The sequence below is a fragment of the Leptodactylus fuscus genome, chromosome 9, assembly GCF_031893055.1.
Source record: "Leptodactylus fuscus isolate aLepFus1 chromosome 9, aLepFus1.hap2, whole genome shotgun sequence".
Lineage (NCBI taxonomy): Eukaryota > Metazoa > Chordata > Amphibia > Anura > Leptodactylidae > Leptodactylus > Leptodactylus fuscus.
This window is the reverse complement of record NC_134273.1, coordinates 69715215-69734619: the sequence shown is the minus strand read 5'-3', so window position 1 is coordinate 69734619 and position 19405 is coordinate 69715215. Positions and strand designations below refer to the sequence as shown.

Sequence of the window (19405 nt, the reverse complement as noted above, 5' to 3'; positions counted from 1 at the left end):
ATAAATGACGCAAATTTACATTAACTGCAAAGTGGATGGGATTCTGGCTAATCCCACCCACACATTGCAGAAAAACATAGGAAGTGGACATACTGGACTTTGAAAAATACTCATGCAAATGGCAGCATGCCGATTATACCTATGGAAGTGCTACTGGATTCCATATAGGTATAATGGACAGAAAGTCCACAGAGTATAAGGGTAAGTTTACATGGGGTTTTTTGGTAAGGATTTTGAGGCCGTATCCTCCATAAAATCCTGACCAAAAAGACGGCTCCCATTGAAATCAATGGGAGGCGGGCAGTTCTTTTTTTCCGGTAGCCGTTTGTTCCGGCTCCCGGAAAAAAAGAAGCAAGATGCTCATTCTTTCAGGTGGATTCACCTCGTGACATGGACTTAACGGATAGTTAACCCAGCCCAACTGTGTGATCGAAAGTATTACAACAACTGGAACACACAGCCTCAGCAGATTTGTCTAACTATGTTGTCCAACATTAGGACACACTTGAAATGTGGACAAAAAATAAAGGTGAATGCTAAGATTTTTGTAAAGGAAAAGTGAAATTAATAAAAAATTATTTTGTTAAATAAAAACTATTATTGTATTACATTATTTAAAAAAATAAATATAAAAATTGACATGGTTACAAAATAAAACCTACATATTTTTGGTGTCCCTACAACTATAACAACTTAACACAGAATTTATGATGATCACTGTACCAAAAAAAATAACCGTGTTGAAAGTGTTCTACTTTATAAAATGGGGGCGTTCGAAACTGTCCATCTATTTCCTGTTTTAGGTGCAGATGCAAAATGAGTCCAAAAATGTGAATCTGGAAAAGTTTGTCTTCACACCGAAACCTTCCATGACAGAGTTTTCAAGGTGATTGCAAATTAAAATTATATCTGTGTATCTGCGCGCACATAGAATAGATTGGTAAGGCCATTTCACACGCTCAGTATTTTGCATCAGTATTTGTATTCCAAATCCAGGAGTGTAACCTACACAAAAAAAGTACAATAGGATGGGGCAACACGGTGGCTCAGTGGTTAGCACTGCAGCCTTGCAGCACTGGAGTCCTGGGTTTGAATCCTGCCAGGAGCAACATCTGCAAGGAGTTTGTATGTTCTCCCTGTGTTTGTGTGGATTTCCTCCCATTCTACAAAGACATACTGATAAAAAAAATATGTGCATTGTGATCCCTATATGTGGCTCACAATATACATAAAAAAAAAAAAAAAAAAAAGTACAATAGGAAGATTTCTTTATTTTCTGTGTTTTTGAGCCACTTTCGGGGTTTTGGGTTTTTTTTACATTTTTTTAAAATGTAGATTGTGAGCCCCACATAGAGCTCACAATGTACATTTTTCCCTATCAGTATGTCTTTTTGGAATATGGGATGGAAATCCACGCAAACACAGGGAAAACATACAAACTCCTTGCAGATGGTTTTTTGCCCTTGGTGGGATTTGAACACCAGGACTCCAGCGCTGCAATGCTAACCACTGAGCCACTTTTGTTTTTATCTTACAAATGCCGATGGAAAATACTGACCATGTAAAAGCAGGCTAAGCGAGCGTTCACGCTACCGTTGCTGTCATCGATTACAAAATAGTAACAACGGACACGAACAAATCCGTCATAAATCAGTTAAAAATCCCATTGATTTCAATGGGATTTTATCTGTTGTTAGTTAGTGGCCGTTTACAACAAATGCATCACGTCCATTTTTTTTTTCACGAAAATTAAAACCCGGGGGCCCGCTGGTTTTCAGGTTGTGTGCTGTTCATAGTTGATCTGTTTTTTGTGTTCATGAAAAATAAATAGTTTTCTATGCTTTTCAAAGCCTGTGGGTCCATGAAAAGCAGACAGCACAGGGATGGCATCCATGCGTTGTCCCTGATTTTCACAAACAAATAGACTTTAATGGAACCACAATATGGACTAAATGGAACAAGTCTCCATAATTTTTCCGTACACCAGAGGTTTGTGGAAAATGGATGTCTCTATGCACATATTAAATGTGTCTACACGCAGTCCATGATTTGCACTGACATCACACAAAATGCAGATGTGTAAATGCCTTACTGCTCCAATTCATTATTTCCTGCATAGAGTACCAGTATATATTTCACACCTTATATCATTAGTGCTGATCTACATTGTTACTTTTTGTCTTCTTATTGTTCTATTTCTCACATAAATTCTTAAAGGGATTCTATCGTTAAAACACATTTTTTTCTCGTTGAAGGCTATTCGTCTCCTACCTTTAGATGTCTTCTCCGCACCGCCATTCGGTGGAAATCCTGGTTTTTGTCCATATGCAAATTAGTTCTCTCGCAGCACTTGGGGGGGGGGGGGGGCAGCAGCGCTCAAACAGCACTGGGGGCGTCCCCAATGCTGCCAAAGAACTCTCCAGCGCTGCCTCCATCTTCAGGAACGTCCTCTTCACACGTCTTCTTCCGGTTCTGGCAGTCAAACTTCTAGGCCTCGGCCTAGGTTTTACCGCCAGCGCCGGAAGAAGACGCGCAGGGAGACCATTCCTGAAGAAGATGGAGGCGGCGCTGGAGAGTTCTCCGGCAGCATTGGGGACGCCCCCAGTGCTGTTTGAGCGCTCCCCCCCCCCCCCAGTGCTGCGAGAGAACTCATTTGCATGCCGAAGAAAACCGTATTATATACCGAATGGCAATGCAGAGAAGACATCTAAAGGTAGGAGAAGAATAGCCTTTCTATTCCTACATATCATCGCGAAAAAAATGTGATTTTATTGATAGAATCCTTTTAATGTAATATAGTAAACTAAAACTTGTTCTTCCCTTTTATTATTCTTTATTTGCACCCTTGTATAACTTTTTCTTTCTGCTTGTTGATACGAAATTTGACATTTTCTTTATATCTCTGCCTTTAAGGCAAACATCTTAGGTTTTTTTTTTGTGTTTTTTTTAAAGGGTGTCTGTAAATATAACTTATCACAAGGTTTTGAACCTAACCATAGTGAGAGCATGTTCCTAACCATAGCGATTTAGCGATTCTTCATGTTATTTACTTCAGCAATGTGATATATTGTTATAAATGATCTATTCTGTAGGTTGTCCAACATGCCTGCAGAAACTGTATTAGGAAAACAAGCCTTTTCAGAAACCAGAAATTCTGCACAGCAGCCACAAGATGGCGCAGGTGGGTAGAATTTATCACATTGTACACAGATATTTGCACTGAGTTCATGGATTTACTATCTATACTGAGAACAAAAATAAATGGTGACTAGAAATGTATTTCAGTATATACATGTGATTTTATTTTGACATAACTAGATGTTCATCCAATAGGAAGTTACTTATGACTTTATGAATTTATCCTCCCCATTTCATAGATTGTAAGATTAATATATCAATGGATCTGTCAGCAAAATCTAAGCAAACTTGAAATTTAATTCTTAAAGATAATCCCAACAGACACAATATATAAATTGGTTATAAAAGGGAGTCTGTCAACAGAACCTGTACACAGGTTAGGGTTATTTGAAGCAAATGTTTCTCCTTTGTGAATTAGTAGGTCATTTTCTGAGATATCACCATGTTTGTCATTCTGCAAATTAACTCATTGAAACAATGAGGCCATTGTTGCTACCTCTTGGAGCAACAGCAACTAAAGAGCTCATTTGCTTATTGGCAAAACAGCAATAGTTCAGCAACGGAGTCACTAACTAATAAGGGGGAAACACAGTTTTATTCAGGTGGCCCTAACCTGTCTGCTAGAAGGGTTGATATGCTTGTCTTTCTGATATGCTGACTCCTACTAACAAACTGAAATTAAGATACACAGGTAGCAGCATAGTTCTGTAAGTGCTGTCTGTTCTTACCCTCAGAAAATATTCTTGGAGAGTGTCTGCCACTAGATTTGTCCAGCAGAGCTGGAATCCTGGGTTTGAATTCTGCCAAGGGCAACATCTGTAAGGAGTTAGTATGTTCTTCCCGTGTTTGTGTGGATTTCCTCCCATACTCCAAAGACATACTGTTAAGAAAAATGTACATTGTGAGCCGGTGGTGTAACTAGGAATGGCGGGGCCCCATGGCAAACTTTTGACATGCCCCCCCCCATGACCGATGCCGAAGACCCCGACTGAACACCCCCACACACACACACACATAGTCCTGTGTGCTCTGTTATGCCCCATAGTGGCCCCTGCAACTACTATTATGCCCATTGTGGCCCCTGCACATACTATTATACCCATTGTGACCCCTGCACACAGTATTATTCCCCATTGTGAACACCCATGTACAATTATTATACTCTGGGGTCTTTTTATAAAAAAAAACACTGTTACTTACCTATCCCCGGCTCCGCTGCAATCGTCAGCGGTGTCGGCCATCTTCAATGACATACAGACTTCACATGACCCGGGACGCAGGCTCGGGTCATATGATGTCAGAAACGTCACACAACTAGGCCCGAAGCCTGCCAGGAACCTGGAAAGGTAAGTAACACATTTATTATGCTTCTTTACCTTTCCAGGGCCTCCGACTTGGGGGTCTGAAAATACCCCTGAGTATAATAATGATGCTTGTGGGGCCCGCTGCATCACTTACCGATTCCAGCCCCTGCCAGGATCGGTAAGTAAATAGGGATCGTTACCGGCTGGAGTAACGCTATTAAATGTCTATTTAAAAAAACAACAAAACGCAGCAGTAGCAGCTGTCACCGGGCCCCTAATGTCCCGGGCCCTGTGGTAGCTGCTAACCCGGTAATTACGCCACCGTTGTGAGCCCCATATGGAGATCATAATCTACATAAAGAAAAAAAAAAAAAAAAAGATTTATAAACATAATCTTCCCCGTGCTTTAGTGGCATCTCACTTTGCAAAAATTATGGATTTCTTTATGTGAGTAAGTTAATTGGTACATCAGGTGAATACCCGATCCTCCTGGTGCACCTGTTTTCAACTGTTTATGTGCATACAGAATAAAATCTTTACTTTTGCAAAGTAACATATCCAGAAATATTTGGACACGAATTTCCAAAATTTACAATTTCCAACAAATCTGAAACAACGGAGGCCTATTCTCCCACTATTATGACATCACCCATCCTACTTGAATAGCAAGAGCAGAGCTCCCAGAGGTAAGAGCCCCCAGTGCACCAACTGCCTCATTTACATAACACTTCATCTTTGTTTATATATATATATATGTATGTGTGTGTGTGTGTGTGTGTGTATAACAACGGTATGATGTTTATAACAGTAGTATGCTCTGTAATGTGTTGGCAGCAATTGGATATGCTTGGGGGAGATGGTAGAAGACTTTCTTTGTGGGGTCAATATAGAAATGGCACATAAAAAAAGGAGAGAGCACTCATAGGATTAGAATGTCAAACCCCAAACTCTTGTGGGTGGGTACTCGCCTATGAACAATCAATGTAAGCCAAATGCATCTTCTATGTTGTAATGAGACAGTTATGTCCTGCTGTGATCTCGGCCTCCCATTGACAACAATAGGAGGCATATTCAGGGCAGAATCTGTGGTAGATTCCACATGAATGATTCGTGTGGGCAGCACACGGCAAGTACACGGACCCCATTATAGTCTATGGGGTCCGTGTGCTTTTACAGCACAGCGCTTGCAATTGCGCTTGTATTCCGTTCGGGGTCGTCTCCAGACTCCTTCCAGATGGAATACATACGCAAATGTGAACAGGACATTAGGATGGAACAAGGGAATAAAAGATGCCCTGAAAATACTGGGCACATAATAATTTATCCAATAGACACAGAAAACTTAGACATAGATTTGGTGCATTTTAAGACTGTGTAGTTTAGGTTTACGCCATGTATTAGTTGGCATAGTTACTGACATTTTTTGTGCACGTTGTTGCAACTTTATCCCTAACCACCAAGGTCCACCATATACAGTTATAGAGCTATGAAAGTATAAATGAGAGGTAATAAATACAGAAATGCAATATATAAGTGGCCACACGGTGGCTCAGTGGTTAGCACTGCAGCCTTACAGCGCTGGAGTCCTGGTGTTCAAATCCTGCCAAGTGCAAAAAAACATCTGCAAGGAGCTTGTATGTTCTCCCTGTGTTTGCATGGATTTCCATCCCATATTCCAAAAAAGACATACTGATAGGGAAAAATGTACATTGTGAGCTCTATGTGGGGCTCACAATCTACATTAAAGAAAAACAAAGAAATGCAATATATAATATGTACAACATGATATTATTGTTGTCTTTTTGTTTCTAATGCTATTTTGATATTTGTAGAATGTTCATATTTTGGAAACAGAGACTGTGTAAACCAGGAAAGAGCAAGTATGACACACTGCAAAAGTAACATGACTGATGCCGACAAATACAGCTCGTGGTCACAGAAAGCTGTAAACGAGATATTCGATGTAGAAGATGATATCTGGGATGATTATGATGATGAAAATTTGCTGGATGCCAGCAATACTACAACGACAGTGGAGAAAAGTAATCCTGGTAAAATATTTTTAGAAATATTTTCATATCAGTACAAATTCTGTAATATTTGAGTAGCTAATGTTAATGATAATGACAGGTTTTTTTTATTAAATAAATATCACATTTCACTACACAAAGTCTCTGTTAGGATCTGTTCACACCAAGGAATTTGCCGCAGATTTGGGCCCCAAATCCGGAGCAGATTCCTCCCGGGATCCTCCTCCCATTGTTTTCAGTGGTAGGCAGAGATTACAGCAGGACATGGAGAAAAGAAGCTCAATTTTGCCTCGGATCCACAGTTGATTCAGCCGTGGGCTCCATGGCTCAAGACTTCTTCCCGATTAGGCCCATTCATCCAGGACTAATCAGGAGTGGGCTTCTGTGACGAAATGCTGATGCACTGCTAGCGAAAATGCTGGCAGCGGAAAATGAGGAGAAATACCTCTTCATCTTCCGCCGTGCGAACTGACCCTAAGCCCGGGGCCCCATGGTGCGTAAATGGAGCAATTTGCCCCTCACGTCATTTTTACATTCACAGCAAAGTGGTTTCTAGCGAATCCCATGCCCACTTTGTGGTAAAAACCACGGTGTGGGCACGCCACGATTTCCAAAACCGGTACGGTACGGTTTTGGAAATCACAGCATGTCAATTATACCTATGGAAATGCCAGCAGTTTCCTCATAGATATAATTGTAACAGAGAGTCCACATAGGAAACTTCTGCAAACTTTCTGTCTAAAGTACTGCGGGAAGAACCACGATACGTTGCCGTTGCGGTTTTTCCCACTTTTTAGCTGGATACTGGTTATGGTGTTCGTAGACCCATTTTCAGGGCTGAGCTAAAAAGACATTTGACAAGAATTTTACAAATGGTTAATAAATAGGCCAATTCTATTAACAGGATATTCCATGATTATGATACGGAATTACTGCGGCCTCTTCGCTACTTACTAAGCGTCGTACGTTGTAGTGGCCGTGCTTGGTATTGCAGCTCGGCTCCTTTGATTTGAATAGAACTGAGCTGCAGCATGACCATATGACCAATGGATGTGCAGCTCAATATTATAATCCTGGAAAACGGCTTTAACTACACCTTTGGACAAGCTATATATTTATTGCACTAAACTTTATAATAAAACGTCACTTTACTGTTCACAAAATGACCATGAAAGTGTCAGTAAACAGCATTTGGCGCAGCAGCCTTTACAGACTCTCAGTGCTAGGTGAAGACCGAGTGTAAATGCATTTCTGAACTTGCAGCAAAAATAAAAGTGTAACCCGAATTACAGGCAGTGACAATGCACACTGTTAAGCAAGGAATGTTTTAAATGATGCATTAAAACATTAAAAGAGCCGCACTTCAAGCTGTTCATGAGACGGAGAAAGGTTCCTTTTGAAATATAAATGGAAATGATTACAGTCAGGGAAATACAATCCTGTTGCTCGCATAGAAAGGCTGTCACATATTTCAAACTCTTTCCATTTCATGAAAGGCCTTGTTATCATTAACAATGTGTTTCTTTCTAAGAGTCACTTTGAGCGGGCTGGTAAAATACACTATATAATTATGTCATTGAAGCCTAATTAGAAGGTATAAAATGACACCCGTGTGTTTCTAGCATGGCATAAAAAGTTTCCAATTATACACTTGATGTTTAATGCTGTATATACATTTGATTCCTGATGAAACAACATGTATATATTTCTCCGCAAACAGATTAATTAGCTCTAAGCTGATAAACCAACTGTGATCGCATCCAGAGCCCCAGTTTACAGTCCCGGATAGTTAGGCTTAATTGTAACATATTATTAATAATATTATTATTGCTTTTTCTACATTTATGTCAGCTACCAGTGTATAGTGACTTGTAGTATGCCTCAGCCCTTTTATTGCTAACTAATATTACATACTAAGTTGTTATAAGTCATGCGGGATGAGGCCTCAGATTGGCAAAATGTATCGGTAAAAAAAGGCTGCTTTTTTTACCATTTGTTTTATTTATGATCATGTGTTGTTTATTTTGCACATGACTTCAGAGGTTAGGGCTCATTCACATCTGCGCCCGATCTCCGTCTGTCGGGTTTCCGTCTTCTGCAGACAGAAGATGGAAACCCGACAGACAGTGTCTGGCCGTGAGCGCAGGGGAGCCTTTTGGGCTCTCCGCGGCGAAACCGTTTTTCTTTAACCTGACACAAAGTCCTGCATGTCCGACTCACGGCCGGACACTTTCCAAACCCATTCAAATGATTGGGTTTGAAAAATGAATGCAGGTTTCCATCTCCTGTCCAGTTTTAGGAAGGAAACAGAAACCTGCATAATGGAGGCCGGGGCGCAGATGTGAACCCGGCCTTAGCCACATCCACCATGAGCGTGAGGTCATTACTGATGAAAGCAGCATTTCAATAAACTTTATTGACTGCCAGACAAGCCAGAAGGAAGAGGGGGCTGGTCCTGACCACCAGACAAGCCAGCACCTGGTTCACACATATGATCACAGCAGTGACTAGAGGCAGCAGCCGCCACAGCATGTAAGATAGACAAACACATTTTTTTTTAAATTATTCTAGCCTTTTTTCCTGTGTCCATCGGACAGGCACTCTTCTGTAAATGTATTAGGGAATTGCTAGATGAACAATTCCCCAGTGGCTGCTGTTGAAACCTGGGAGGCAGGGAATGACAAGACAGTGAGTCCTAATGCTGAACCTGCCCCTTGCCCCTGCCTATTTGCCTCAACTACCCTATGCGATAGAGGACATTGGTGGCAGTCCCTTCCTAGGATGAAAGTGATAACACAGAACATGGACAAGACAAATAACAAACGGGAGGTCAGCTAGCGAAGCGGTCAGAACCAGTCAAGCAGCAAAGTAAAGAGTCAGAATCCAAAAAGAGTAGTAAGAGGAAGAAGCTGAGGTCAGAAATATGAATAAAGATAGCAAACAGTATACAGCCAGCATGCACAAGGCAATAGCAAGCAAAAGGGAGCGGGCTGGAAACGTATAGAACGGAATCCACCCTAGCCTTAATTTTTTGACATTCCTCCTGGCCAATCAGCAGCTGGTTTGAATTATTTGAGGGGTGAAGTTTTGAAAATGGGGGGATTTACAGGGGTTTATATTATATAGGCCTATATAATTCCTTTCAGAACTGAAGTGGCCCCTAAAAATTTTTCTTGTAAATCTTGAAAATCACTGTTACACTTGTAAGCTTTGTAACATCCAAAATAAATGAAAAGAGAATCAAAAGATGATGCTGATATAAAGAATAGATATGGGAGATAATAGTTATTCATGTATTTGGGTGGTATAACTATCTGCCTGAAAAGAAGAAAAGTTCACATTTTGAAAATTGCGATTTTATCCAAATTTCCATCAAATTTCCTATTTTATTATAAATAAATACAAAAATATTGATTTGTGTTTACCACTAACATGAAGTATAATGTGACACAAAAAAAACAGTCTCAAAATCACTTATGTATGTTAAAGCGTCTAAAAGTTCTTGCCATGTAAAGTGACACATGTCCGTTTTGAAAAACGAGTCCTGGTCCTTAATAAGTCACAGCATTCGTAGCAAGATCCACACCAAATTTGGTTGCGAGAACATCCCTTAAAATTAGCTCCATCAGTCAGTGCAGCACTTGATACTCCATCAGCTAGACACTAGACCCCTAGTACATAGGAGCCAACTTGCCCCGCCTGTATCTTGCCTTCTTACATTAAAGTGATGTTATTACTGTAGTTATTGATTCTCTCCTATATACAGCAATCCTGTCATCCTAATCTACAGCAGAGAAATACAATAGTGCTTTTTACTGCGCCGGTAATATTTTCTATTAATACTTTTCTCACTTATTATGCAGCGCTGATGCATAGGCTAGCACTATGTAAATAAAGAGTAATAGAAAATTAGGTATGAGGTAATAGAAAAGTAGATGAAGATTTTTTTCTATTTTATTCTCATCACCACTCTAATCGGTGCAAGTTATGAATTTCATCCATTGAGACTTGTTAGACTATAATACCAGTTACATTATAATACCAAGGTAAATGTAACATCAGCTATCACAATGTGCCGCTCATACCTGTATTTATTACAAAGGTTGGAATACTGCTACATGTAACAAGAACCAACCAAGAATGACAACTGTCGGAGAAAAACAGGACTTTGATTTGAGTTCCCTGCATCAACTCAGGTGAGTATTTTGTAGTAAACATTTACATCCCAAATGCAGCTCTAAGGCCCGGTTCACATCCGGTTCGGGTTTCCATTCGTGGAGTCCACTTGAGGACACCCCAGAATGGAAACCTATCTACTTAAAAAAAAGTGGTTACCTTAGAAAACCGGCAAACCCCATAGACTATAATGGGGGTCTGTGTGGGCTTCCGCACAAAAAATGTGGAGAGAAAAGTGCTGCTTGCAAGACTGTTCTCTCCGCATATTTCATGGGCCAAATGTAGATGTCAACCTGAACAATATGTTTTGATAGTAAATTACCCATGGTTCTCCAAACAAGTAGTGCAACTCCCATTCTCTCTGGTGCACAGATTACTGGGACCAAAAAACAGACTCATGTGTACGATGCGGCCTGTTACTGAGCTGAGCTGTCACATGATGGAGACTGGTGATGTATCAGCATTGATGTCACCAGTACGCATCAGGTGACCATTGAGGTCAGTAATTGGCTGCAGCCGTCATGCCCTGGAAGTCTGCGCACCAGAGGAAACGGGATGCACATCCCAAACTTAGAAGCAGAGGTAGGTAACTATTGCTTCTTTTTTTATTTTTTACACTACACTCAGCCGCCAGTAAGCTTTTAAGTTATCCTGGACAACCCTTGGACAACTTAAAGTGGATCTATCACCAATCTTATACTGCCCTATCTCAGAATAGAATGCAGGGTATGCTGTGGTGTGCAACATTATATAGCTTACCATATTTTTTGCAGCATTTTGGAATAGATTAGAATGGCGCTGTTGGATTTCAGCATGCCCAGTCCTTCTGTTCTCAGTTGAGATAAGCCTCTGACAGAGCGGTCTGGCTAAGTGCATGTGTATGGGAGTCAGGGCTGTAGAGTCCAAGTTGTGGAGTCCGGCCAATTTTGAGGGGAATTGCAGAAGAAAAAGTTACCAAATCCGACTCTGGCATCAACATAAAATAATAATTTTGAATTATTATCGTATAATTAGATGAATCGTTTGTTATATTTACTTAAGTATTAAGCCATTAACTTGTTAACAAATGAAAGTATCCTTACTGCTTTTGATGACTATGACTATGTCAGAGCAGGAATCAGAGTCGGACAGTGGAAAATGAGAGGAGTCAGAGACTGGTTTGGTGGCCCTGATGGAAGTGTCAGGAGATACACTATGTGATCAAAAGTATCCAGACACCCCCAAAAACATACGTTTTTCATAGTAGGTGCATTGTGCTGCCACCTACTGGCAGGTACTCCATATCAGCGACCTCAGTAGACATTAGACATCATGAGAGAGCAGAATGGTGCGCTCCGCGAAACTCACGGACTTCGAACGTGGTCAGGTCATTGGGTGCCACACATCACGCAGGTCAATGCCAAACGACGCCTCGCTTGGTGTAAGGAGCGTAAACATTGGACGATTGAACAGTGGAAAAACGTGTGGAGGGACAAATCACGGTACACAATGTGGCGATCCGATGGCAGGGTGTGGGTATGGCAGATGCCCGGTGAACGTCATCTGCCAGCGTGTGTAGTGCCAACAGTAAAATTCGGAGGCGGTGGTGTTATGGTGTGGTCGTGTTTTTCATGGAGGGGGCTTGTACTTCTTGTTGTTTTGCGTGGCACTATCACAGCACAGGCCTACATTGATGTTTTAAACACCTTCTTGCTTCCCACTGTTGAAGAGCAATTCGGGGATGGCAATTGCATCTTACAACACGATCGTTCACACTGCACAGCCTATGGCGGAGTGGTTACACGACAATAACATCTCTGTAATGGACTGGCCTGCACAGAGTCCTGACTTGAATCCTATAGAACACCTTTGGGATGTTTTGGAACGCCGACTTCGTGCCAGGCCTCACCGACCTACATCGATGCCTCTCCTCAGTGCAGCACTCTGTGAAGAATGGGCGGCCATTCCCCAAGAAACCTTCCAGCACCTGATTGAACGTATGCCTGCGAGAGTGGAAGCCGTCATCAAGGCTAAGGGTGGGCCAACACCATATTGTATCCAGCATTACCGATGGAGGGCGCCACCAACTTGTAAGTCATTTTCAGCCGGGTGTCCGGATACTTTTGATCACATAGTGTATAACTGATGGCTGCCATATCTGAAGTGTATGACTACAATAGTTGGCCCTGCACAGTGATATAAAGAAATAAAAGGTACATTCTAGGAATGCAGCAACAACAATCAAAATCTTCCTGAAGTTTTTCAGGGGAGGCCGAGCCCTTTTACTTAATCTAAGCTGCCATCAGCAAAAATATTAAGTCACCAGGAGAAAGTCTGTCATCAAAACTGCTTACGAAAAAATCTGATGTATTCTTTCACAAGTTAGCAACTGAAATCCTGCTGTTATATACCTGTCTTCATGCACACTTTTTCTGCACAATAGCTAAAATATATTGCTTACTGCTGATGTGAAAGTGTGAACATAGCACTAAGACAGAGGCTCACACAATTCCAAACACTCACACAATTTTTCATTATTGTGCATCAGAAAGTCAGTCATCTGAAAACAGAATAGAAGCCCAGGACCCGGGAAAGATGAGCTAGTTGTCCACATACTGTGTATAAATGGTGATCTATAGAGATATTAGGCTGAAGGTGATTTCACAGAGAAAAGACAAAAAAATCATGTTTCATCTTGGAACAAGTTTATCTCCTTACTTACAATTGTATTTACTTTGGAGTTCAAGTTCTTCCTAACACTATCTGCGGAGGACACATAGACTGAATATTTCTTCATGGTGCAGTTTATAATAAGACTTTGTGAAATTCCCAAATTTGACATGGCTGAGAGAAGGCCTGGAAATGGGTTTATACCTATCACAATGGTAATGGTTACATAGCTTACCCCTGTGATATGGTTATGTAACCATATCACAGGGGTAAGCTATGTAACCATTACCATTGTGATAGGTATAAACCCATTTCCAGGCCAAAACAAAACTTCAGAGTTTATCTACTAAAGCAGGGGTAGGGAACGTATGGCTCTCCAGCTGTTGCAAAACTACAACTCCCAGCATGCACACTTGCTCTGCTGTTCTTGGAACTCCCATGGAAGTGAATGGAGCATGCTGGGAGTTGTAGTTTCACAGCAGCTGGAGAGCCGAAGGTTCCCTACCCCTGTACTAAACTATAAGAAGGTGGAATGGTATAAAACAACACTATTTCTGCCGGCCCTATTTACATTATTGTAGATAGTTGCAGAGTTTTGCAGTACATACAGAATATACAGTACCACACGTTATCATAGCTTATCAAATTTCACGTTTCCTATTTCATACTAAGGCTGTAATGTTCTCATCTGTCGAGGATCAGAACAACAGACATTAAGATTGCCAGACTGACGTCTACAAATAGAACACTTTCCTCTATCCATCCTTATAGACAGCCATATAGAAATAAAACTTTTATTGGAACAAAAAAAAAGCACAACATGCTGCCCAAAAAAGGAAAGGCTGCAGATGGCAGTGAATGATAGCAATGGAAGGTAGTGTGAACATAGCCTTAAGGGTACTATAGGTTGGATATTTATGATAAAACTCTGTCATATTTATTCTTGTAGATATTCTAATCTCAAACCAGATCTGGATATAGATAGTCAGAAACAATCCTATTACCTAGATTCTGAAATATTAAAATACGGACTGAAAGCAGATAAAAGAGTAAGTGCGGATTTCATTCTTCACATCGTTCACATTGTAATACAGGGCAGTGATATGTCAATTGTCTACCCATTTGTTTCATATTATATTAATATGCATCATTTTTATCATCTAGGTAGTTGCAAATGAAGGACAATACTCCGGGAGAACTGGATTCTCAAACCTAACTTCTCCCCCGTTTTATAAAGCTCAATGCTCCAGTGACTTTTTTGTCAGTGCAGGCCATGAAAGGTAAAAGTACTGAAGATTAATCTGAACAAAACCTACTAGTCACAGATCCAGTGTATGTAACTATAGCTCAAACATGCATTCATTGTAAAGAATTCTGTGTTCTGTTGGTTTTTTTAATGTAAAATGATTTTGAACTAATGTCCTTTATATTGTGACATATTAAAGATGCTATTAGGTTGGGGCCCCACGTTGAAGAAACACATTTTTGTTGTTGCAGATTTTGGTTGCGTTTTCTTTTATCCAAAGCCAGGAGAGGATTGAGCAGAAGGGAGAAGTATATGAACTATATATATATATATATATATATATATATATATATATATATATATATATATATCCCATTCATTATGAAGCCACTCTTGGCTTTTTCTCAAAAAAACACAGGGTAAGTTCACATGGAGTTTTTTGGATTAGAACCCGAGGCAAAGGCCGCCTTAGGTTCCGATCCAAAAGTCAGATATCCACGACTAAAAGCCAGTGCACTGCAGCGGCATCCAGCCGCGCACTCTGCTATGGATTAGACCCAATGAATGGGCCTAGTCAGGAGTGTCTTCAGGCCGAATTGCGAGGCGAAACGGCCTGAAGAATGAGCATCTCGCTTGTGCTGGCTCCCGGAAAAAACTCCTGAGTGGCTCCCATTGATTTCAATGGGAGCTGTCTTTTTGGTCAGGATTTTGAGGTGAATATGGCCTCAAAATCCTGACCAAAAAACTCTGTGTGAACTTACCCTCAAGAGTTGTTCAGGTATATATATTGAGAACCTCTGCTTTGGTCATTAATAAAAGATAAGTGAGTTTCTAACATACAAGATCATCTGTTTGAAGTGGCCATGACATTCCTGCAAGCACCATGACACTTCCATTGTTTATCACACGCCCCCTGTTTCATAGTGGCCATGCAATGTAATTACAGCCTTGTCCCCTTCACTTCTATAGGACGATGCCGTCCTTACAACGCATGGCCACTATAAAGCAGCTGTATTCATTCAGCTGACAATAATGCTGGTGCCCATTGGAGGTACTACACTGTATCCCCCCATTTCTGCACAAGTCATATGGTATCAAATGGTTAGTTCTTTACTGTTTTCTACCTTTTGTTTTGCTTTTTAGTGAGAACCTGGATGAAGAAACCCAAGCCTTTATGGGAATATTTGATGGAATATTTTAACCTTCATTCATGTACCATTAACCCTTCAAGCAAGGATGTGTAAATATGGGATTAATGCAGTTATTGTTCTTGTTATCAGTTAAGGTTATAGATACAGAGATGTACTAGGAAACTTGTGTTCATGGAAAAATCTGGTACAGGTATAGAGTGCTGGTGTGTATTATCTGTGTTACTTGGTGGGAAACTCCAATAAAATGTCATACTTTGTCAGTAACATCAATACCATGTGCATGATAACACTAAGGGTGAGTTCACACGGAGTAAACGCGCCACGCAATGTGGCGCGTTTATGGGGCGTGTACGCCGCGTTTTTTAGCGTTGCGCGCAAACGCCGCGTTAATGCCGCATACACACGTTTACTCCGTGTGAACTCACCCTAACATGTACAATGCATTTGTGATATTCATGGCTGGTTTACAAAATAGATACTAGCTCTTTCTGTTTCTGCCCCCCCCCCCCAACAACCATTAAATGGGATATAAAACTTATTTGTACCTTTTGCGAGTAGAAACAAATGGAATTGGAAATAAAATTGATACATTTTAATTATGAGATCTGCACCATTGTCCTGGTTAGAGACCTCTTCTCTGGGGAAGCCTCACTTCCACATTCGTTCTGACACAAATAGAGAATTTCCTTCCCCCCTCCCTGTCAGAGGGCTAAAATACCTAGCTAGGTTCACACCTGCGCCTGGTCTCCGCTTTCAGGTTTCCGTCTTCTGCCCAATAAACTGGACAGGAGATGGAAACCAGAAGTCACTTTTCAAACCCATTCATTTGAATGGGTTTACAAAGTGTCCGCCCGTGAGCACCCTGAGTGTCTTCTGGTGTCCGCGGTGAAACAGGTTTTTTTTAACTGGATACAAAGTCGGACATGCAGGACTTTGTGTCCAGTTAAAAAAAAAAAAAGAACAGTTTCGCTGCAGAGACCACAAAACGCTCACGGGCGGACACTGACTGTCGGGTTTCCGTCTCCTGTTGGCAGAAGACGGAAACCCACTAAGCGGAGACCGGGGCGCAAATGTGAACCGCCCTAAACAGACAGTCCCCACAGACAGAAGAGGCCCTGTGTGTGCTAGGATGAATGTGCAAGTGGAGCTTCCTAGATGGTGAGATGGGCATTGGAGTCTGGACATCAATGTAACTATATTAGTAAGTGCAATTATTTTCTATCTGCCAAATAACCACATGACGTTTTATGTCCCTGTCAGCATGGCCTCATGTTATTGGCAGAGCCATATGCACACTGGATGTATTATGGAACATACAGTAGTTTTCCTTTTAGATTTGTATGGAAAATAACAGAATGAAAACTCCATATTTCTCCATATGAAACTAAAAGTACAGAACAGTACAGTCACAATTCTGTCAGTGACAACCAACTTATAGGTTGGACTGAGCTATAATACATCCATTTGTACAAGGCCCAAGTCTCACACAGAAACATTAGAGCATAGTATGAGCTGGCTGAAGCCAAGGTCTATCTTTAGATATCCTAGATCAGTCATAGTTTTATATATATATATATATATATATATATATATATATATATATATATATATATTAGATATGTATAGTGTTTTCAATGTGCAAAGTCAATTCTTTATTGATATTTGAGAGTGGCTTCAGATCTCCAGAATACTGTTGTATTTCAGCCTCCATATCACTACCAACCTTCGCTTGCTGCAGCCATGTACTGATATGTCGCTGCCCGTTTCTCCTCCTTTGCATAGCCTAGTAACGTGTAAATTGTATGTTTATCAAATGAATCAATTAAATGCAGCCTCCATCTTATCGAAATGCGCTCTCCAATGTGTTTATTCAGCTTTAGCCAACATTAGCAATATTCATTCATTTATATAGTGTTTGTAAGCGTCGCACCTTTATTGCTAGCATTAGCATAGAAACCTCTTTGTTACGCTTTTTGGCTGTTTCAAAATAAATGGAGGCATCAGACCGCCTGTAAGCAATGTAAAAATCTCAATAAAGTAACTTTAAAGTGTTAATGTATTCATCTAATTCACATTAAATGAGGATTGGGTGGGGTGGGCTTAAGCCCGTTCCTTGAGACTGCACGGTATAAATAAATCCAAGTGTGTAATTTACTTGAACAAAAAATCTCTTCAGAATAATGGAAAAGTACCTCCGAAAAGTATTGTAAATGGTGATATTTAAGCTCTTGTTACAAAAGAGCAATGTGTTCTGAATTATGGTATAATTTTCTACAATGGTATTCAACGTTAACAACATGTTCCAAATGTTAGTTTTAAGCGCGCAATTTAATCACGCAACATTTATAATCGTAAACAGACGAAGACTTTCTTACCCCGAGTCATTGACACTTTATTCTAGTATTAGATTCTGGGTTTTAAAGGACACTTTGTAAAAACTGCGGATAATAACTTATTAGATTCTCGGCATAATATCTTGGGAAGTGATTACGATTTTGCATACCTATTTACATGGTGATTATAATTACGCACCTAGTTACACAGTAGTTAGAAAACATCACAATACATTTTTGGATCTCAGTGAATAATTGGCTACCGGAGCGGAAAATAAGTATCGCACCAGGATTCAGTCCAGAGATTATATTAGGCTTTATTCGGAGCAATGATGTGCAAAACATACGTGGAAATGGGACATTTTGCATTTGTGGGGTACACATTTTTACTAGAGATGCACGACTATACTCGATCAAATACCTGCTGCCGCATAGCTCCCGGTGCAAAAAACACTTCTGGGGCATCGAATATTTACTTCCCCTCCCACCTCCTTGGCACCAGGAGCTATGCGACGGAGGTATTCGATCAAGTATATTCACTCATCTCTAATTTTTACACATCATCCATAGATTTGAGTCTATTAAAAAAAAGATCCTTCGCACGGTCATTAACCACTACAAGAATGGTCATCATTAGAGATGAGCGAACACTATTCAAAACAGCCGTTTCGAGTAGCACGCTCACATAGAAATGAATGGAAGCGGCCGGCACGCGAGGGGTTAAGTGGCTGGCTGCTGCCAAAGTCTGTGTGCCGGCCGCTTCCATTAATTTCTATGTGAGCATGCTACTCGAAACGGCTGTTTTGAATAGTGTTCGCTCATCTCTAGTCATAATTTCTTGTGTTCAGTACCGGACAAATTTTTGGTTTTTTTTGTAAATGAGGTTTTGAGGGCTATAATTTTTTATTTTATTTTTTTATTCAAGTAATTTTTGCTTCTTTTTTTGGTGATACATAGTAAGGGTTTATTTTTATGTTGTATTTATTTTTTCTTGGTTTTTCTTTTTTTTGTATCCAGCAAAATGAAAACAAAAACAAGGAGGGAAAACCTACAAAGTATTACTAAAAAAAAATTTCAAAATAGTTTTCTCTCTCCGTTACAGTAAGGGTAAGTTCACACAGGGTTTTTCTGGTCCGGAACCTAGTCGGGAGGAGGGAGTGTCTACGGGGTGAATCGCGAGGCGAATCCGCCTGAAGAATGAGCATGTCGCTTCTCTTTATCCAGGAGCCGGAACAAGCCGGCTCCCGGAAAAAAGACCTAAGCGGCTCCCATTGATTTCAATGGGAGCTGTCTTTTTGGTCAGGATTTTGAAGCAAACCCAGTGTGAACTTACCCTAACTGTTATGTGGCGCTGTCTCACTGGTAGTTTGGCTAGAGC

The 19405-nt window shown here is 40.6% G+C and overlaps 1 protein-coding gene across 1 annotated transcript in view; it reads left to right on the top strand.

Moving 5' to 3' along the window:
• The window catches only part of HFM1 (helicase for meiosis 1), an 82262-nt gene extending 66518 nt beyond the window's left edge, over window positions 1–15744 (top strand). The window contains exons 35-41 of the mRNA XM_075287178.1: window positions 804–886; window positions 3093–3181; window positions 6275–6493; window positions 10575–10668; window positions 14247–14346; window positions 14462–14577; window positions 15687–15744. Of these exons, the coding sequence (XP_075143279.1) occupies window positions 804–886; window positions 3093–3181; window positions 6275–6493; window positions 10575–10668; window positions 14247–14346; window positions 14462–14577; window positions 15687–15744 (759 nt within the window). The remainder of the gene's footprint in view (window positions 1–803; window positions 887–3092; window positions 3182–6274; window positions 6494–10574; window positions 10669–14246; window positions 14347–14461; window positions 14578–15686) is intronic.
• Window positions 15745–19405: the final 3661 nt, after the last annotated feature.